Raw genomic sequence first — 22,390 nt, forward strand, 5'->3', positions numbered from 1 at the left:
GGACAAGTGCCCCGGCCTCTTCATGGGTCCACCGACCCAAACTCATAGGAGCTCAGAGCAGTAGACCAGCGGTGAGGCCGGGACACTCATCTGTATTACAGGTGCAAATACGCTTGTGTGAGACTGGCGTTATAGTGTGCGGACTCCCAACATGAATGCTGTGTGTTGCACATATTGTTACAGTAAGGTTTCTACTTTGTAACAGTTTGCAGCTACTGGAATCTCCGTGACGCCTATATTCCCACAGAAACAAATAGTTGTCAGACTCCGCCTCCTTATACTATACTATTTACTCTGCATAGTAGTCAGGTGACGAGCTCATGTGACAATTAAGCTCCGCCCAGGATGGGAGGCATTCATAAATGAGCAATTGGCAATGATGGATTATAAAAAGGGTTTTATCCAATTTTTGCTATCCCGTATATTACACCTCTAGATTTTATTTTTGTAATCGGATGAGTCTGTAACGACCAATGGATTGCCTGCTTTGACCCTGTGTGTTTCAGTTCAGTTATCCTCGCTCATCTAAGTCTCCACTCTGTGTACTGTCCCTTTAATTGTGACTGAGTAGATGAACAGATCCTGCGTTGCGCTGTGTTGACGCTCTGGGGTATAATTAACAGCGACATCTTTACATTCACACAGTTCACTTGTGAAACAATCATCCCATCTCACAAATCCTCTCTGTGCGCCAAAGGTCAAATCAAAAAGCAAAACAGAGCAAAAAAAACCAAAACCCCGATACAATGTGACATGAAGCGGCCATATGTGACCCAGACGGCTGAGCCGCAATCACCGGCACGACAGTAAATTATTGAGCTTTCTGGTGAGCTGAAGACACAGAGCAATAAAGGAGACTATGACAAGTTCAATTCCGGGGGTTTAAGGGAAAGCGCGTCTAATCCTGCGCGGCGGCGGACAGGAGGGATCAGGCGCAGAGTCATCTGTTACCTTGCATGGGTGGGCTGTCGTGCTGGGAGCCGTTGTGCTCTGTTTCCATTTCGGGGATACAAGCGTCTGAAAGACAAACATAATAATGTATTAACGGAGGCTGAAAACCAGTCCTGAGCCAACACTGCGCACAGCTGAGGCTCTGTTGCAGTTGTATCCAGTATAGACAATGCTCTGTGCGATCAACACCCTGCACTCCAGACTGACACATTGTAACAAGGTATCAGGAACCAGAGAGAGACAGACCTGTCCTGCTGATGTGGTTGTGCCTACACTGGATACAATGTAACAAACTGTCAGCTGTGTGAACAGGGGCCGTCATCCTCAAATGTCCACAAGCACTGAGAGCAGCAGAGAGTCCAGAAGCCATGAGGCACTAAAAGGATTGTTAGAGAGATGCAAATCAGCAATACGGAAAAGCCATCTAGAGGGCAAACAGCTGAAGCAGAAGGGAGTGTATCACTGTCATAACTCACAGACCGTGTAGTAATTACCTGCAGTCCTATGTAACACCACAGACAACACACAGCGATACATCTCCGAGAGCAGATAATGTAGTAGATGTGACTAGCAGTCCTATGTAACACCCCAGATAACACAGTGATAACTCTCTGAGGACAGATAATGTAGTAGATGTGACCTGCAGTCCTATGTAACATCACAGTTAGACCCTCTGTGCACGGCCTGATGGAATATCGCTAGCGATATTCCGACGCCGGGGAGCAAACTGACAGTTCTCTGTGGTGAGCCTATCTGACAGCTAGGCCCCCTGTCCACGGCCGTTGCGGAATATCGCCAGTGATATTCCGCCACGGGGGGAGCGCAGACAGGTCTCAACGGTGAGCCTATCTGACAGATAGGCTCGGTGCGAAGAATAGCGACATGCCGCGATTTAGATCCCGTGAGCAGAGAATCGCTATGATTCTCCGCTCGTGGATGCCGCGGCTGCGCTTTCCATAGCAACGCTATGAAAAAGCTTCACACAGCGTGATCCGCCAGCGATTTGTCACCAGCGGATTCACGCCCGTGGACATGCAGCCATAGGCTCACCGTGGAGAATCACGACATGCCGTGATTTGAATCCCGCGAGCGGAGAATCACTATGATTCTCCGCTCGTGGACAGAGGGTGTGCTTTCCATAGCAACACTATGGAAAGCATTCACTGCGTTACCCGCGGCCGGATTATCGCCGTGGGTAACGCAATGAACTATCTGTCCATGGGAAGCCTTAATGCTCTATAGTCCTGCTATGTTGATTACATGTCTCCCAGTTACAGCATTTGTGCTGGATGACATATTCCAGTCTGCTACACCTGTACATATGAAGACATGCTTTACAATGTTTTCCACATGTTCTGTACCTATCATGTACTTGTGAGTCAACATTAACCGGAAATTTTGCGTTTTCTTATCTCGTTGACCCCCCTAGTAAGCCTAACACACACACACACTTCCTCCTGCTTTCGGCGCAGCGTCTGAGCTCCTGATTGAGTTTTGCAGTTCAGTTTCGTGCCAGCCCATTCATCTAGCCACAAATAGCTGGATGCGTGGTTACCGTTTAGCATCCGGAGGCCGTCTCCCGACGTGGCTTGTTTAAGTGCCTGCTCTACTTGTTCTCGTCGTTTCGACTCAAATTCTAGGGCTTCTTGTAATTTTCTTTTCGCCTTTTTCTCTTTTTTCAAGCGCTTCTGAATTGTTGCTGTAAGACACAAAAATTGCAGGTGTTACGGTCATCCGCGGTCTCGGAGGAATATTTTCCCAGAGAAGGAGCTTTTATTGCTCTGAGAGTCAGACACACGCGTTTCAGATACAAAAGCCTCCACTCGTTTCCCTGTGAGCGCCGGCGATAATCACTTTCTCCAGGTAATAGCTGCAGGATATCAAGGTTGTGACTATAATCCATTTAAAATTTACTGCTGCTGGTATAATACGCTGGAAATGACTCCGAGCCGCCGACTAAATAGATACAGTAAAACCTCGATTCCACGCTTTTCTGTAACCGCTTTCACATAAAGCTGGAATTGCGTACAGTATGGTAAATTGTGTTTATCCAAAACTGGCTGCTTTACAGACAACACCACCTGTGAACCTGCGTGCGGATCTGGGGGTTAGTTATCTCTATTTATCCCACTCAGTCACTGGGGGCCAACAGTGAGAGACGAGGAGGCAGTAGGGACCTCAGATCACCAACCTCCGCTATGTAAGACCCTCAGAGGGGCAGCTTCTATTTCCAAGACTTAGAAGTTCTAACATGTACACTGCTCACATCCAGAAAATTGAGCCATCTACTACCATGTAATACTGCAAAAGGCGGCCATTGATTGAAAGCCCTGCAACTCAAGAGCTCACAGGAAAGTAGCAGACTCATGACTTTAATAATGCAGCTCTGGAGGTGACTGGAGTATAAGAGCGATTTTACACGGGACAAAATATACCACAGGACGCTGCAGAATATTTAGCTGTGAAAATTCTCAAGAAAAGTGACAAGCAAAATTTTGAAGAGGATGTAGAAGAAAAAGGAAGTGTAGAAGGAAGAGAAGAGGAGGAGAAGGAGAAGGGGAGGAGGAGAACAAGAGAAGGAGAAGAGGAGGAGAAGATGATGTGGAAGAGGAGGGGGAGGGGAAAGAAGAGGAGGAGAAGATGAAGAGGAGGAGGGGGGGAAGAGAGGGAGAAGAGGAGGAGGAGAAGGAAAGGAGAGTAGGGGGAGAAGGAGAAGATGAGGAGGAGAAGAGTAGGGGGAGAAGGAGAAGAGGAGGATAAGATGAGGAGAAGAAGATCAGGAGGGGAGAAGAAGAAGAAGAAGAAGAAGAGGAGGAGGAGGGGGGGAGAAGAGGAGGGGGAGGGGGAGAAGAGGAGGGGGAGGGGGAGAAGAGGAGGGGGGAGGGGGAGAAGAGGAGGAGGAGGGGGAGAAGAGGAGGAGGAGGGGGAGAAGAGGAGGAGGAGGGGGAGAAGAGGAGGAGGAGGGGGAGAAGAGGAGGAGGAGGGGGAGAAGAGGAGGAGGAGGAGGAGGGGGAGAAGAGGAGGAGGAGGAGGAGGGGGAGAAGAGGAGGAGGAGGAGGGGGAGGAGAAGAGGAGGAGGAGGAGGGGGAGAAGAGGAGGAGGAGGAGGGGGAGAAGAGGAGGAGGAGGAGGGGGAGAAGAGGAGGAGGAGGAGGAGGAGGGGGAGAAGAGGAGGAGGAGGAGGGGGAGGGGGAGAAGAGGAGGAGGAGGAGGGGGAGGGGGAGAAGAGGAGGAGGAGGAGGGGGAGAAGAGGAGGAGGAGGAGGGGGAGGAGGAGGGGGAGAAGAGGAGGAGGAGGAGGGGGAGAAGAGGAGGAGGAGGGGGAAAAGAGGAGGGGGAGGGGGAGAAGAGGAGGAGGAGGGGGAGAAGAGGAGGAGGAGGAGGAGGGGGAGGAGAGGAGGAGGAGGGGGAGGAGAGGAGGAGGAGGGGGAGGAGAGGAGGAGGAGGGGGAGGAGAGGAGGAGGAGGGGGAGGAGAGGAGGAGGAGGAGGAAAGGAGGAGGAGGAGGAGGAGGGGGAGGAGAGGAGGAGGAGGAGGAAGAAGACGACAAAAGGCGAGGAGGAGGAGGAAGACGAGGAGAAGGAGGAGGAGGAAGACGAGGAGGAGGAGGAGGAGGAAGACGAGGAGGAGGAGGAAGACGAGGAGGAGGAGGAAGACGAGGAGGAGGAGGAGGAGGAGGAGGAGGAAGACGAGGAGGAGGAGGAGGAGGAGGAAGACGAGGAGGAGGAGGAGGAGGAGGAAGACGAGGAGGAGGAGGAGGAGGAGGAAGACGAGGAGGAGGAGGAGGAGGAGGAAGACGAGGAGGAGGAGGAGGAGGAGGAAGACGAGGAGGAGGAGGAGGAAGACGAGGAGGAGGAGGAGGAGGAAGACGAGGAGGAGGAGGAGGAGGAAGACGAGGAGGAGGAGGAGGAGGAGGAGGAGGAAGACGAGGAGGAGGAGGAGGAGGAGGAGGAGGAAGACGAGGAGGAGGAGGAGGAGGAAGAGGAGGAGGAAGACGAGGAGGAGGAGGAAGACGAGGAGGAGGAGGAGGAGGAGGAAGACGAGGAGGAGGAGGAGGAGGAGGAAGACGAGGAGGAGGAGGAGGACGAGGAAGACGAGGAGGAGGAGGAGGACGAGGAAGACGAGGAGGAGGAAGACGAGGAGGAGGAGGAGGAAGACGAGGAGGAGGAGGAGGAAGACGAGGAGGAGGAGGAGGAAGACGAGGAGGAGGAGGAGGAAGACGAGGAGGAGGAGGAGGAAGACGAGGAGGAGGAGGAGGAAGACGAGGAGGAGGAGGAGGAAGACGAGGAGGAGGAGGAGGAAGACGAGGAGGAGGAGGAGGAAGACGAGGAGGAGGAGGAGGAAGACGAGGAGGAGGAGGAAGACGAGGAGGAGGAAGACGAGGAGGAGGAAGACGAGGAGGAGGAGGAGGAGGAGGAGGACGAGGAGGAAGACGAGGAGGAGGAAGACGAGGAGGAGGAGGAGGAAGACGAGGAGGAGGAGGAGGAAGACGAGGAGGAGGAGGAGGAGGAGGAAGACGAGGAGGAGGAGGAGGAGGAGGAAGACGAGGAGGAGGAGGAGGAAGACGAGGAGGAGGAGGAGGAAGACGAGGAGGAGGAGGAAGACGAGGAGGAGGAGGAAGACGAGGAGGAGGAGGAGGAAGACGAGGAGGAGGAGGAAGACGAGGAGGAGGAAGACGAGGAGGAGGAGGAGGAAGACGAGGAGGAGGAAGACGAGGAGGAGGAGGAGGAAGACGAGGAGGAGGAGGAAGACGAGGAGGAGGAGGAGGAGGAGGAGGAAGACGAGGAGGAGGAGGAAGATGAGGAGGAGGAGGAGGAAGACGAGGAGGAGGAGGAAGAGGAGGAGGAGGAAGACGAGGAGGAGGAAGACGAGGAGGAGGAGGAAGACGAGGAGGAGGAGGAGGAAGACGACAAAAGAGGAGGAGGATGAGGAGGAAGACGAGGAGGAGGAAAAAAAGACGAGGAGGAGGAAAAAAAAAAGAGGAGGAGGAAAAAAAAAAGAGGAGGAGGAGGAGGAGGAAAAAAAAGAGGAGGAGGAGGAGGAGGAGGAAAAAAAAGAGGAGGAGGAGGAGGAGGAAAAAAAAGAGGAGGAGGAGGAAAAAAAGAGGAGGAGGAGGAGGGGAAAAAAGGAGGAGGAGGGAAAAAAAGGAGGAGGGAAAAAAAGGAGGAGGGGAAAAAAAGGAGGAGGAGGAGGAAAAAAAGGAGGAGGAGGGAAAAAAAAGGAGGAGGAGGGAAAAAAAAGGAGGAGGAGGGAAAAAAAAGGAGGAGGAGGGAAAAAAAAGGAGGAGGAGGAAAAAGAGGAGGAGGAGGAAAAAGAGGAGGAGGAGGAAAAAGAGGAGGAGGAGGAAAAAAAGGAGGAGGAGGAAAAAAAAGGAGGAGGAAAAAAGAGGAGGGGGAGGAGAAAAAAGGGGGAGGAAATAAGAGGAAAAAAGAGGAGGAGGAGGAAAAAAAAGGAGGAGGAGGAAAAAAGAGGAGGAGGAGGAAAAAAAGAGGAGGAGGAGGAAAAAAAGAGGAGGAGGAGGAAAAAAAGAGGAGGAGGAGGAAAAAAAGAGGAGGAGGAGGAAAAAAAGAGGAGGAGGAGGAAAAAAAGAGGAGGAGGAGGAAAAAAAGAGGAGGAGGAGGAAAAAAGATAAGGAGGAGGAAAAAAAGAGGAGGAGGAGGAAAAAAGAGGAGGAGGAGGAGGAGGAGGAGGAGGAAGAAAAAAAAGAGGAAGAAGGAAGAAAAAAAGAGGAAGAAGGAAGAAAAAAAAAGAGGAAGAAGGAAGAAAAAAAGGAGGTGGAGGGAGGAGAAGGAAGAAGAAAAAGCTACTGAAGGAGATTTTACTGATTGAAACAAACCAGCTGAGGTTCAGGTTCGTGCTGAACTGAACTTTCATCACAATTCAACCTGAAAAAGGATTTGAGCGTTTTAGTTTACCTCACAATAATGACTGAATCTCCAGCTGAATATTTTATGTAGTAATAAAGCAGAACTTCGCCCAAAATTCTTTGTCTGCGCACTACTGGATACATAGGAGGAGCAGATCAGAAGACTATTTCACTATTCTACTGATGTCACTATTTCCTAGTCATTCCAGCTCCATTTTGGACAGAGATTCATTTTCATTTTTACTTTGTAGACTGCAGCAGTTTTTTAAAGGGGGCCTCCACCTTTAGTGATCTTTTACCAGAGAAATCATAGGGACCCACAGTAGCCACTGCCTCTGGCATGAGAGACACACATATAAGTCCATCACTGTCCAAGACCCCACAGATCCCCAGAAAACTGTGCAGACACCCACGAGGTGTCTGACCCCCTTTAGTAATGAATGAAGAGTGTGTCAGGGTAAAAGGGTCCATTAAATTAATTAACCTTATGAATAACCACCATACAAAAAGCATGAAAGGAGATTTGGGCAATAACTGAGCATCCACAGCCCCTGGGCTGCAGTGGAGGTCCTGACTGATGGAGCACCCACCGAACCTGCGCCACGTTGTATCCGCCAAGTGGTAACCGCTGTCTTCTCTGCATCCAGCAGTCATTCTGGTTATAAATACATTTCTGGCTATGAGTAAGTGTGTGTAATTAAGACTAATGCTCTGCTGATAAAATCTGAGCTCGCTGCCTCCATATTTCACTGCAGTCATTTTACTATGTGTCAATGATATATACAAATGGAAGGAAATGAGGCTTTAGATCAGATCATTGCTGTGGCTGCAGAGACGAATGAAACTATTTAAATCCTGTTAATTCACAGAAATAAAAATATGAACTGAAAGCGAAGAGTCTGTAAATTCCGGCACTTTATGAATCACCCGGATGAGACAGCCGCCGGAGAGTGATCATAAACCGGGATCGGAGACTGTGAAACCATAGGATGGGATTCTATACTTATACTGTATATGTAAATGGCGGTGAAGTAATGTACAGCGCGGAGGTGATCACGCCTGGTGCTGACGGGGGTATCGGCACAGAATGCCGTCCCATTGAGCAGCTGAACTTTTTGTTGCGTGCAATAAATAAATAAAATAGCCAATATAAGTAGCCCAAGTGTTTAAACAGCGGAATCGGACACAGATTTTCCTGTATGGATTCCGCCTCTAACAACCGCGGCAGACTGAGCTGTGGATTTCTGCTGTGGCTATGCACATGTAGAACCATTGATCCACACAGATATTTTGCTTTTTTAAATCCGCATGCATAAGTGGCGCAGAATCTGTGTCCATAATGACAAGTCACTTCTTCGTCTTCCCGCACATACATAAGAGACGTGCGTGCAGACAAAAATCTGTGCCCTATAGACTGAGGCATCGATTCCCATTGAATATAATGTGATAAGGATTTGCTGCAGAAGTTATTGTGAAATCGAAGTGGAAGCAGCAAAAATACATTTGTGTGAATGAGCCCTGAGTGAATGTCAAACCATCTAGTGTCAGAACTAATTTTAGCCTTAAGAGCCAGTAATACTTTGTATCCCCTTGTGTTTTCATCAGTGCAGCTGTATGACACCTTGTATTGTGCGGGACGAGTTCTAGTTTGTTTTATAGGAACCAATTTCGGGTACATATAATGGATTTAATAACCTAATTTTTTGTGGTTCAATGGGAAAAAAGTTATTTATTTTTATGGCTTCATCATATGGTATAAATATTATGTTACCTTTACCCTACAGGGCATTATGATTATGACAACACCAAAATTATAGAGGCTTTATTGGGTTTTACCCCTTTTGCACAATATAATTTTTTTTAAATTTTTTTTTTACAAAAAGACCTTTTGTGTGGCGCCACATTGCTGGACCAGGAGCATTTTATTTTACAATCAACGAAGCTGTGTTAGGCCTGTTTTTTTTTGTGGGACAACTTGTTTTTATCAGTACAATTTTTAAAAATTATTTTTATATTCCTGTTTTGGGGAACGGAGATGCTCAGAAAACAGCTTTTTTAGTTGTTTTTTTTTTCAATAGAATTTGCTGTCCTGCATAAAGAATGTAATATTTTTTAGTATGGATTGTTATGCATGTGGCAAAAGCATGTGTAGTTTTTCTGTTCTTTTTAGTTTTTTTCAATACTTAAAGCCTTGTGTAAGGGGAAAAAAAGTTTTTATTTTTTTTCTGTAAAAACATTTAGATGCTAGAGACAGCAATGACTGCGGCATCTGCGAGGTTAAACAGTGTAGAGGAGTGATTAGATGAGCTAGTGTTAATTATTTCACTCCTGTTCTGGTAAAAAAACACATATGGGACAATCAGAGAGAAAATATGCTTTCTGGTGGCAGGGTGATAACATGATAAAAATGTCACCCCACCAGAGGAACAGGAGGAGAAAGAGGAGAATCACAGAGCTTCTCTGCTGCAGGCTGGTCTCATCCCCCTCCAGCTGCCTGTCCATGGGTGTTGCGGTATCCCGCGGCGGATCCTAAAGATTACCAGTGGCCCTGATAGAACTGCAGCTACAGCTGCTTAACATAAAATGAGCTCTGTTCGTCTAAGATTGTAATGTCCTTTTCCTGCAGAACATAGTTCATCCTAAACTGGTGGAGTGTTAAAGGGATATTCTCATCTCAGCTATATGCAGCAAGACCATAAATGCCTGGTAGATGCAGGTCCCGCCTCTAGGACTCGTACCCATCTCCGGCCTGGCTGTATGCAGTGGCTGGGGGTGGTCAGGACTTATGGAAACAGCAAGTGAAGTCAATGGGAGTTTAACAAATAGCAAACTATGCTGTTTCTGTAGCTCTGGAGCTGTGGCAGCAGCTGGACTCACTGTGCTACTTTGTTTGCAGAACTCCTGTTGACTTTTGAATTACAGGCCATGCTCAACAGTTTCTTCTTGGCCAGCTGATATACAGCGGTCCTCCAGGCTCAACTGGGTTTGGCTCATTTGGGAACACTCCTTTAATCAGATTGTAGTTTTTAATTATGCCCATGTAATAGACATGTCATAGTATAATTCCGCCAGACAAAGCCCATATACTACCGCCATGCAGCATTCATGTAGTGGTAATGTAAACAGGGACTGTTCCTCTGGTGGCTCTCTGAAAAGAAGCCACTGTAAGTTAATAATTTAGATAAGGGAGCAGAAGTCTAGGCAAAAACTACAATTATGGTGCAGATTTAGCCGAATGTCTAAAGATAAATTGTCTGAGTTGCCCATAGCAACCAATCAGAGTGCAGCTTTCATTTGACCAGATCAGAATATGAAAGCTATATGGGCATCATGGACAGTTTTCCTTTCATAAGTTTACCCGGCTGGTCGGAGATACGTGCAACCCATGCGATTGCACAGGGAACCATCTTATGGGTTGTATGGGGGGCACCAGTCAGATGAAGGTGGGGCGACTGCCCCTTAGAGGAAGAATATCATCTGTCCAGGTGGACCTGTGTGGCAGCATCTTGTGGAGCTACATGAATCCTCTTCCTCCTGGCTCTGGTACCTCCCACTCATATGTTCCAAAGCACCGCTATCAGGACCCCCAGAACACAATCACTTTGTTCCACTACTGTATTTATGCTATGGACTTAGTTCTGAGACTGTATTTATGTGCTGAGCTTTGTTTTCATGTTACATTTGCACACTGAGCTTGGTTCTGGTGCTGTATTTATGTTATGAGCTTGACACTGGTGCTACATTTATGTAATAAACTTGGTTCTGGTGCTGTATTATGTACTGTGCTAAATATTGCACATGAGAAGTTCTGGATCAGCTCCTGACTGAAGCTTTCCTATAAACGACTCGATCTGGATCCAACCACATAATGTACAGAGTCGTAGCAATTACTAATTGTTAGGGATTGGCAAGAAATCAATGAGGCCAAACTGGTGGCTGACGTTCTGCTGGGGACAAGTTCATCGCTGACATTCGGATGATGCCAGTAACTGTTCTAGTGGAAAATCGTTCTCATTGTGGAAAATTTGGATGAAGTAAAACTTCCCACAACGAGCAGCCGGCCGTGAATATGATTTTTATACATCATTTATGGACTAGTACTCTTCCAGTGGAGCCTCGTATTACATAAGGTGCTGGGGTCCCCCCTGCACCCCTCTTATTGCAGACTGTTTGGCTTCTATTCTCACACATGCAGTAAAACTGTTACATGTTGTAATTAACCAGATTCACGGCCGATCTCCGGGAGCCGCTGCGGAGCTTCTGCTGACTCCAGGGATCGGGGGCTGTATTTCATGGGGAAGCCAAAAACCCACAGATGGGACAGTAACGATTTCATGTGACCAGCCACAACCCATATGGGGTGATAACTCACCACAAATTACACTGGAAACATGCAATCTATAGTGAGCGCTCGCTGTTAACCATCGGGTGCCCATGTACAAGGTTGAAGATCCATAGAAGTCCATCATTAACCCATTAGGCCTGTACTTTTTTTTTTATCTGGAGGGCGTTGTGGTTGAGATTTACATTTTTGTCTAATTACTTCCAGATTTAAAGGAGCCCTCCATTGCCACCGCCGGGGTGCAGGTTTAGAGTATCCCGGGGTTCCATAAGGGTACAGCGCTCACCTCGGCTCTGTAGTTCCGCCGTCAGCTGCCTCTCCAGGTTCTCCCTCATTTCTCTCTCCCGGCACAACTCCATCTTTAACTCTTTCTTTTCCTGTTGGATCTGTTTTTCTTGTACTCTTGCATTGTCTACTGCGACTTTTAGAAGGCCCTAAAAAAAAGGGAACAGCGGTGTAAATCTGAACCCCAAAATGAGATGAGGCACTAACAGACGCAGTGGCTGGAAATTCTGTCTCCTACACCCACTGGTGCCAATATCAGACAATGGGTGGGGACCGAAGAGACCATGGGGAGAGCTTGTGTGAGTAGAACTTCGTTAGCACATCGCTTGCTGTCAGTGAACTGGGTCATAGTTTACAAAGATGTTACAAATGAAACAAGATATGTAACGGTGTCTTCAGCAGCATCCAGGGTTGTTGAAAAATTTGCAGTAACTTCTTAGAAATTTAAAACTTCACCTTTAATCCATTTCGCATATAAATACAGCAACGTTTCGACTGTATAGTGTACAGTCTTTATCAAGCCAAAAGCATTTGGCTTGATAAAGACTGTACACTATACAGTCGAAACGTTGCTGTATTTATATGCGAAATGGATTAAAGGTGAAGTTTTAAATTTCTAAGAAGTTACTGCAAATTTTTCAACAACCCTGGATGCTGCTGAAGACACCGTTACATATCTTGATTGACTGTGGATGGGAGGTCTGCATCCATTTTCAGCTTGGCACCCAGTGAGCCCATTCAGCTCTAGTGAGTATTTCTCTCCTATATATCTGTTGTGCTGCGATTATTACAACATATTGGGACTTACAAATGAAACAATGCATTAAGAAAAGGGATCTAAAGATCATCTCTATTGTGCACAATGTGCCTAGTATACAGGGGCGTAGCTAAAAGCTCATGGGCCCTGGTGCAAAAGTTTATTTTGGAGCCCCCAAACTTCTCTTAACCTCAACGCATAGGAGTAGCTTGAAGCTTCTGGGCCACAATGCAAAATCTATAACAGAGCCCCCCCAACTATAATGCTTTATTCATAGTACTGGGCTCCTTATATGGAGAAGAGAGGCTATGGAAAGCGCCGGCATCTGTCCACGAGCGGAGAATGATTGCGATTCTCCGCTCGCAGCGGGCAATTCGCAGCATGCTGCGAATTGCCCCGATTCTCCGCGGCCAGCTTATCTATCAGATAGGGCTGACCAGCGGAGAATCGGCGGCGGCTCCTGCTCCCGGGCGGCGGCGATCTGCTGCGGGACTTCGCATCACCCGTGGACAGGGGGCCTAAGGCTCCTGGGCCTGGGTGCAACCACATCCTCTGCATGCCCTATAGTTATGGGGAGAGCAGAGGACGAAGAGGTGCACACCTCTTCATACATCAGGCGCATTCGCGCTCCTCCTTGCACCCACACAGAAATCTACACTTTCTAGGAGTGGACATAAATGTGTTGGGACGGGGAGGCCATGACACCTTCTGACAAGCCATACCCCTCTTTTCAGAAAAGTGACGTGAGACAGCGTACCTGTTACAAAGTTACACCTTTTTTGCAGAAGCATGGCTTGACCAACATTTTGCAACTTTTTGATGCCTGAATCTGGCAGAAATGGTTTAATAAATTCCCCCCTCAGACGTGTAAGCGGCTTTATTATTTAAAATCCACGTCATTTTTGCTTCCGATTGACAGCCATGTAAATCTGCTTCGTTGTTCATACAGCACCAATATTGGTATCTGCATTGTGGAAAAGTAGAACAGAAGTGTCAGGTGGCTCCCCATTGACGGAGGCTAAATCCACGAGCGGATCGGCATGTAAATCCGCTGCAGAATTCTGAGGCTCAGATTGAGTATGGGGGATACGACAGCTGACTGAGGCGGCTTTTAGAGAAGCGGATTTTCATTCCACATTTGACCCTTCTTTCATGCTCTTTAATACACAGTTAATGTAAATCTGCGTTTCTATTCACATGGCCATATTTTTCACTGTATGTGCTACTTTTGCCCCATTTGCCTCCATATTTGCATTCATTTGTACTATTTTCCACAAGGCAAACACGCTTCTGTATGGACCCGTAGAAAATAAAACCAAGGACAGCAAATAAGGAGGCAGATGCAGATTCCGATGACATACGACGGCAGTGCCAATCTGTAACATACTACATATCCGTCGTACGGACACATGATAATACGCTCGTCTGAAAATGGCCTTAGCCGTGTTACATGCCGTGAGGCTACATCTACATGTCGGAAATTTTCTGCATAAGCAAATCCGCTGCAGATCTGCGTCACAATCTGCATCTGTTACTTGTGGACCGTAAATTTCATCCCCTCATTTAAAGAGGTGAAATCCAAAATGAAAATCCGCAGCATAAACGTTAAACTGTGGATGGAAAATCCGCGCCGCATCAAGTCCGCAGCAGATTCAGAACGTACATTGAGACTTATTTACTCCAAGTAAACCGTGCGCCCGGCTACAAGTAGGGGGTGCAAGTCTCTGGATGCATCCGGCAGCACTTCTGGGCATCAAATGAAAAGCTACGCTGGATCTGAGATGGGGGAGGTTTCGGCTGTGATTGACACCAATATCTAGTGTAGATTATAGCAAATATGATGGGCTGCAAGGGGAATTTTTGAAAAAGTGTCAGGGTGCGATGTAAATGCCTGAAAAGTACATGCGCCAAAATTGCAGCTTTACGATACCTGAATTCTGTCATGCAAGGCTTAATAAATAGTCCCCATGTGACCGGGGTTGTTAAATGACCAGAATCAAAAGCATTTACACAATATGAGATTTTCCGTAGCAGAAAATTTTCTGATTTTAATAATAATATAATCGGATTTTCAGCGAGGAGGGAGTTGACCTTCTCATATGCGGGGCTAAAATCCTCGTGTTCCATGCAGATTTCGGTGCGGATCTACCACACACTCCACCGCATGTTAACGTATATCTAAAGGTCACTGAACTTTTTATTATATGATAATTAAGCTTTCATTCCAGATGGCGGCCAATAATCGTCTCCTGGTGGGAGCTCCTGCAGGACGAGATACCTGAATGTTGGTGAGAAGAGTTTCTACGGATGACAACCCGTCCGCGAAGAGAAATGGCGCTGGGAATCCGGGAGGTAAGGTCTGTCCAGCCAGTTGAACTTTATCCAAGGTCGGTTTTATGATGGGGATGGCAATTTGGATCTCGTCTGCAATAACACATAGGAAGGAAAGCCATTAGGAGATGCATGATATAGTGGGGGATGGGGACATCAGGAACACAGCAACATCTATTATAAGGTCATAAAAATGGACAAAAATGCCAGAAGGAGGGGAAGACTATAACAGGCCGTGCTCTGGATGGCGCTATGTGATCTGCAGCGCTGCAAGTACTGTGTAGCTTCCTTTATGAGTCACTTGGAAAGTTCTAAACTTCAGAGAAAATGTCTAGAAGCCCGGGTGTCACTGGAGCACCCAACTCTCCAATGTACTCTGATTAATCACGGTGCACCGCCAAACTCTTCCCGCTGTCTGTAGGAAGGGGAAATAGTCAGGAGCTGCAGCAGATGTGGCGCCTCGCTCACAGGGTGAAGCGGCAGCCGCCACATCTCTCGTCTTGCACAAATACATTCACCCTGCTGCGATGCAGATCTAGAGCGCTGGGCGCTGCTGCGCGGGGTGATGCGGGTTTACAGGTTCTTTCCAGATAAACCAAGCCAAATCATTGTATAATGAAAGTTCTATCATTTAGGCCCTATTTACACAGGCGATTTCCGCGCATGAGTTCTTTCTGATTGCGATATGGACGGAACTCGCACAAGAAAGTCAGCCATTATTTTCTAAGCATTTATACACGGGTGGTCTTTCTCTTGGACGAGACTCAGACAGAAAAATCTCAGCATCTCCTGTTATTTTGGGCGATATCACTAGGGATGAGCGAGTATACTCGCTAAAGCACTACTCACTCGAGTAATGTGCTTTAGCCGAGTATCTCCCCGCTCGTCCCTAAAGATTCGGGAGCCGCTGCAGCTGACAGGTGAGTCGCGGCGGGGAGCGGGGCAGAGCGGGCGGGAGAGAGGGAGAGAGAGATCTCCCCTCCGTTCCTCCCCGCTCTCCCCCGCAGCTCCCCGCCGACCCCCGAATCTTCAGGGACGAGCGGGGAGATACTCGGCTAAAGCACATTACTCGAGCGAGTAGTGCCTTAGCGAGTATACTCGCTCATCCCTAGATATCACCCATTATTCTCTATGAGAGCAAAAAAATAAATAAAAATTTGCATCACATTCGCATAGAGATGTGATTTTTTATTAGAATCCTAGAATGGTAGAGTTGGAAGGGACCTCCAACCTCCTGCTCAATGCAGGATCACTAAATCATCCCAGACAGATATTGTCCAGCCTTTGTTTGAACAACATTCTTTCTATTGAAATAGGATACAATTTGCATGTTAAAATGCATGTACAGCAATGCATGTTCTTGTGGAATAGTGGTCTTAGTTTCTCGGACAGACATCGCACTTACATGTGTAAATACGGCCTAACTTTGTGTTGCAATTCCTCACCATTTTAAAGATCTCTGCTTGCTGCCATTTAGCGGGAACATTCTTCTTTAAACCCATAGGCTAAAAATCTATACAGACCTAATACATCTTACATCTGAGGGTTTGGTTTAGTTTTCTTCAATGTATCAGTGCAGGTAAAATGTATCAATAGTCCAAGAGCTTTACTGTATCTCAGAGGATTGCCTGGACTGGACACAGCTGGAACACATGTAAAGCCGTGAGCAGGACTAGATATGGATGAATGCAATCCTTTGTATGTAAGGAAGAAAGTCACTGACAGCAAGCAGAGGATCTTCACTGAATTCAAGCAAAGTCTATTAGAAAATTGCAAAACTTTACACTTTACAATAAGTTTTACTTCTATAAGACTGAAAACCTCTTCAGGATGCTATTACATGAGCGTCACTAACGTTCACAGTTTGCAGGACTTTACCCGTACTTGCAAACTCGGCCCAGCAATCATCAGGAAAATACGAGTACTCATGATGCTGCGTAATAGGGGCCGTAATCTGCACTAACTTTATATAGCTGACCAACTATACAGAAATCCCCGTGTATCATACATATACATAAAGGGTTTTCCAGGATTACACTGTTGATGAGCTGTCCTCAGGATAGGTCATCAATAGTTGATTGCAGGGGTTCCCCGCTTGAGATTACTGCTGATCAGCTGACTAAAGAGGCTACAGTGCTTAACTGAGCATCATGGCCACTTCTCAGGCAAGTGATGTCATGTTCATTGTTCAAATGGCCTGAAAGTAACTTTGTCCCATTCAAGTGAATGGGATTGAGCTGCAATATCAGGTACAGCCACTATACTAGGTACAGCACTGTACCTAGTGTGGACTGAAGTGGCAACAGTGCTCACCAAAGCTCCACTGAGGTCATCCAACGGTTCAGGCCCACTTTATTATACTTTATTTATATAGCACTAACATACTATACACTAGACTCAAAATTAATGTACAATATCAGTAGATTTGTTTTCTAGGTCACCAGAGCACTTAGAAGAAACCCACAAGAAAAACCCCAGCACAGCAAGACAACGGTGCTAACCACTGAGCCACCGTAGTGCCCCAAGAAGCCACAGCAGCGTCCTGAGACAATGGTGTCTTGTGCAGATTCCAGTCCCGATCCATCCTGACTCCATCACAGATTGAAGAAATCTGCTTCATTCTGGAAGACACTACAGCCCTGCGCTATATACCCAGAGGTTAATGGGGATGGACTTACAGCCAAACCTCAACTGGAACATGAAAAGCTGATCAGCATCATCCACAGAGACACTAACCATACATACTGTATACAAATTGTGTATACTGAGCGGCCCCTTTATAAGCGCCACTTATGATTGTCGCTTCCCTGTATGGAAATTTTCCCTGTGACCCCGGAGTGCAGCATAAAATCACGTGACAACTTTTCCGTGGATCTGTTTCGGTGTGAATCCCCATTAGATAGGGAAATATAGGAATGTGAGCGACTTTGAACGAGGCCGGTCATCGGTGCTGGACTAGCTGGGCCTCACCGCCAACCGCGTGGTTTTCTCATGCGACAGTGTGGAGAGTATACAGATAATAGAATGATCGAGGAAAATATCCAGGGAAAGGGGATCCTGTGAAAGGAAACTCATCACCAAAGGGGGTCAGAGGAGGTTGTCGTCAGGAATCGTTCTGACCAACAGGCACTGCAGAGTCAAAAACAGCCAAATACTATGTTGGTGTTCCAACTAACATGTCCGGACACTAAACTCGCCATTCATTAGCACGGATGGGCTATAGCACCAGACAATCCGTTACAGCGCCATTATGTCTAAGAAACAGAAAGTGGAAAAGAGCGCCAAACTTGTATCACTTTGCAATGGAAAAACAGCCCGTCCGATGGATCCAGATTTCTGTTGCACTGTGCTTATGGCAAGTCAAAATTTGGCACAAGCAGCATGAATCGCTGAACCCTTCCTGTTCGCTGGTCAGAACATCTCAGCACCTCCATCTAATCTGAGACATCTACAAGAAGCTTCCTGTCCGCTGGGGCCGATATTCCTGCAGAACAATTTCCCCATCTAATGGAAACCTATGCCAAGATAAACTGCTGCAGATCTGAAGGCCAAAGGAGGTCCAACGCGCTACTAGATGGGGGTCTATTAAAGGGGCAATTCCGCATAATTCTATTGTATTTAACTACTAGTCTGAGCGGAACAGACCCCCCCCACCACACTTCTTTCGTCCTTCTGGTGCCATCAGCCCTTCACTGCACGCCCAGACCCATCTGTAACTACAAGTCCCCATTTGAGAAAAAAAAATGGTTATGTCTCTCTGGAAAAAAAGTAATTTGATAACCGTCCAATTTCCCTGTTGGATTCATTGCGGCGCATAAACTACGCTGAAATAATGTTTTGGATACTATTTTAAATGAGTCATTTTCAGAGGAGCCGCACAGTAAAATACATCACGGCGATACATCTGGCACATAAAAAAAGGTTATGGAGGGAATTTCAGTTGCAATTGCTTTTTGGGAAACCGTCCCCCGAATATACGGACTGCGAGCACCTGACACATTTGTTTTGTAGGAGGCGATTGCACAACTGCTCCTTATGGTTCCATTTCTCAAACGCCCTTGTCATATTAATTCCGAGATTTACAATTAGACTCTGGCAGAATTACATTTTTCCCCCGTCCTTTTTACAATTCCCTCGGGGACATGCGAATTGGTCGTGAACACGGATGGTGGTGTGATTAAATGGCGAGATTGCAACCGTCGTGACATGCTTTGGGGTAAAGACATTCCTCAGATACATGCGAGACAGCAGAGTTCTCCATTATGTTCTCCCGGCGATATCTGCGGCGAGGGAACACGACTCATCTGTTGCGGCGGTTTGTGTTCGCCTGGTATTTATTTCTCATCTGTATGAGGGCGGGTATTTATCACAGGCGGCGCGTGTATTAAACTAACCGTCTGCAGAATTATCTCCCAAGATTAAGACCTCGAAAAGTCGCTGGCAGGCTTGCTCTATATCTCGCCACCGTTTAGTGGTGTTTTGTAGCTCGTGTGTCAGGAACACAATGTTACAATGTATCTTTATGGCGCCATATATATTAACCAGTGACAAATGGTCTTAATATGAGCGTCTGACTGCCACACTTATTCTGCTCTGTTGGTTTATTTAGACGCTGCGTTCTGTTGATGGATTTGGGAACAGTAGTAAACTGGGGGCGGAGATATACAGTTGCAAGAAAAAAATAAGTGAACCCTTTGGAATCACCTGGAATTCTGCAGCGAATACTAATAAAACGTAAGCTGATTGTATCTAAGTCATAATTATAGACTAACACTATGTAATTTATAACACACAGACAGCAGTATGTCTTTGAGTAAGCAACATCCCAAGGGCTGGGAGAATAAGTAAGTGAGCCCTTTAATTTAACAACCTGCAGTTTTCCCCATTTTTTAGTTGATCACTCGTGTGCTTTGGGCCATTCTCTTGTTGAATCACTCAACGTTTCTTCAGCTTCAGGTCCTGGAAGGCAGCTATTAGTTTCTTCTATACAATGTTCTCATCCACCTTAAAATTCATCATGATGCCCCCTCCACCATAGTTCTCAACCATGATGCCCCTTCCTTTATAGGCCCAAACTATGATGTCCCCTCCAAGGCATCCCTCCCCCACGATTATCCCTCCATCATAACCTCACACTCTTATGCGTCCTCCACCACAACCTCACACCCTTATGCGTCCTCCACCATAGCCCTCAACCACAATGAACCCTCCTCTATAGCCCCAAACCCTGATGCTCCCCTCCAACATAGCCCCAAACAATGATGCTCCCCATCCACCATAGCCCCAAGCCATAATGCTGCCTCCAACATAGTCCCAAACCATGATGCTCCCACTAACATAGCCCCAAACCATGATGTTCCTTCCAATATATCCCTCAACCATAATGTCTCCTCCATCATAAGCTCAAACCATAACGCCCCCTCCATCATAGTTCTCAACTACGATGCCACTTTTGTCTAATTTGTCCATAGAACATTTCACAGAAGCATTATGCAACATTCAGATGGTTTGTAGAAAACGTGAGACAGGTCACCAGTGTTTTTTGGCCGCCAGCAGCAGCTTCCTTCATGGTGTCCTTCCATGACCACCGTTCTTGGTCAGTGTTTCTCTAAAGGAGGACACATGAACAGGAGGTTTCTGCAGCGTGTAGAGTCTTCTGTAGGTCCTCTGCTGTTTCACTTGGGTTCTTTCTCACCTCTTTCATGACCGATTTTTTGTGGTCTTGGAGTGATATAACAGGACGTTCCTGCGGAAAGTAGAATAGTCCAGAATGTTCTTCATCTATAGATAATACCTGGGGATTGATAAACACCCAGTTTTTTAGCTTTTGTCGCCTTTTCCGGCTTTATGCATCTTTAAAACACGTCTTCTGAGGTCTCCAGACAGTTGCTTCCATCGAGGTATGGCTCACAATAACCAATCTTTCTTGAGTAGAACAGATATGTCAGTAGCCAGGCTTTGTGTGCCTTTATTTACTAGGCAAAGCATCTGTGGAACCTGCACTGACTATCTCCATTCCCACACTGATATACTTTTGTACTTAGCTGTAGCGATACCCTGTTAAAGGGGTATTCAGGGACTTTCTATATAGAGGACTAACAGGTCATCAACAGATGATCAGTGGTGACCTGCGGATCAGCGGATTCCTGATGCCAGTGTAACTATGGTCAGTGGAGGAAGCAGAAAGCACTGGCTATAGTGACAGCGTCGCTGGGGATCTGAGCAGTTCGTCCCCACCAACCATCTACTGATGACCTGTCAGTCAAACCGAAAGCAAGCAAAGTCTCTGAATATCCCTTTAACCCTCTGACATGGTGTAAAAGAAGTACTATGGTGGCAGGTCTAAAGGTCTTCACTAGACCCCCAGCTGCCATGACCACCACTCAGCACCCAGGTGATTGGAGAGAATTAGGGCACAGAGGGAGTTCCTCCATTCATCTAACTGCTTAGATGTTGTGGTCCCCAATGACCGCAGCATCTCAGAGGTTGAATGGCTGAGATTGGAGTCAGCTATATAATACAGCTGACAGCCATTGTGCGTGGTGCGGACTCCTGAGCCTACTCCATACATTCCAGATGCGCATCCACTGCATATGTATGACGGATGGCAACAAGGAGTGAAACTAACCTTCAGTTAATTCTTAATGTTTATATAATCAGTCTATGATGAAAATTTCTTCATCTTTCTAATAGACAGTTTCAATCCATCACCATTTTCAATACCTCTGCTTGCTGTCTGTGAATAGTTTACATCTAGAGGCTGAACACTCATTGTGTATTTGCGGCTGAGACAGGTGCTGGTTAACAGAAATGAGAAATTCCTCCCACACAAGTGCAGCTTCATCAATTCGTGGATCACTTTGGGGTTCACTGGTCATTACGATGCGGCGGGAGAACACTTGACTCCTTGTGCTCTATGGACTGGGGAGTCGGGTGAGTGAATATCCTCCGCCCACGGCTGCCCAGTGTTGGGTACACTGTCTGCTTACGAGATGGGCAGCGACGCCACTTGCAGTACATTCCGCCTCTGGAAACAACTATTGACAGCGAGGACAAGCGTTACGGCGCCTCAGCTTCCAGTGTTCCCATGCACTAAAATTGAAGTTTCAAAATAACATTACTCTCTGTTAAAAAGAGAGAGACACGGCGAAATTAGGTGCTGCCGGCTGCGGCGAGGATCAAATGCAAAAAGTCTCATATTTCACGGCTGCGAGTCAGGAGCTGGAAAATAAATAGAAAAATAAGAGGTGTGCGGGCGATGATTCATTTTGATAATCTGGCCCAAGAGAGACGGCCGCAGACAGCGCGCAGATCCGAGCATCCAGAGAAAGACAAATAGGACGCAGAGGGTGGGAATTGGGATGACAGCGCAGCAGAGGTCACATCGATTTCTAACGGCGTCTTTGCACAGATGAGATAACCCTGGACTCCATTGCGCCCATTGTTCATATCCTACCTGTCCCCCAAGCCATAAATTTCCTGCTCCGAGACGGAAAAAAAGGGGCAGTAAAAAAGAAGGATTCTACTTATGACTCCCGATGATTAAGTTTTTGTGCTAACCAAACATGTTTTGCAGACCAAGGTCACGCCGCGCGCTCTGCTCCGGTAATGGCCGCTGAGGAGCGGATTATGTTGCAGCATGTTGGGGAGGATCGGCCCCGGCCCATTCATCACCTTTGTTTCTGATTGGAATCACGCGCTGCAAAACATGAAGGATAAATGTGCGAACAATCAGTTCCAATCCCGTAACGATGACTGCGAATGGCGGCGCCTCTCCTTGTAAGTGCGCTTTTTAGGAGGACGTCGACCAGCCACCCGTGAAGAAATTTCTAATTGGTAAAGCAATTAAAAGTGGCTGCAT

At 47.0% G+C, this 22,390-nt stretch overlaps 1 protein-coding gene across 7 annotated transcripts in view; it reads right to left on the reverse strand.

Annotated features, from left to right (window-relative positions):
- The window catches only part of DACH2 (dachshund family transcription factor 2), a 322,480-nt gene that overhangs the window by 18,816 nt on the left and 281,274 nt on the right, over positions 1 to 22,390 (reverse strand). For all 7 annotated transcript variants that reach the window (XM_066581450.1, XM_066581449.1, XM_066581448.1 and 4 more), the window contains 4 exons: positions 14,477 to 14,622; positions 11,443 to 11,590; positions 2,507 to 2,650; positions 952 to 1,017 (listed from right to left, as the gene is read on the reverse strand). In XM_066581450.1, the coding sequence (XP_066437547.1) occupies positions 952 to 1,017; positions 2,507 to 2,650; positions 11,443 to 11,590; positions 14,477 to 14,622 (504 nt within the window). The remainder of the gene's footprint in view (positions 1 to 951; positions 1,018 to 2,506; positions 2,651 to 11,442; positions 11,591 to 14,476; positions 14,623 to 22,390) is intronic.

Source organism: Eleutherodactylus coqui, chromosome 10, assembly GCF_035609145.1.
Source record: "Eleutherodactylus coqui strain aEleCoq1 chromosome 10, aEleCoq1.hap1, whole genome shotgun sequence".
In the NCBI taxonomy this organism is placed as follows: Eukaryota; Metazoa; Chordata; class Amphibia; order Anura; family Eleutherodactylidae; genus Eleutherodactylus; species Eleutherodactylus coqui.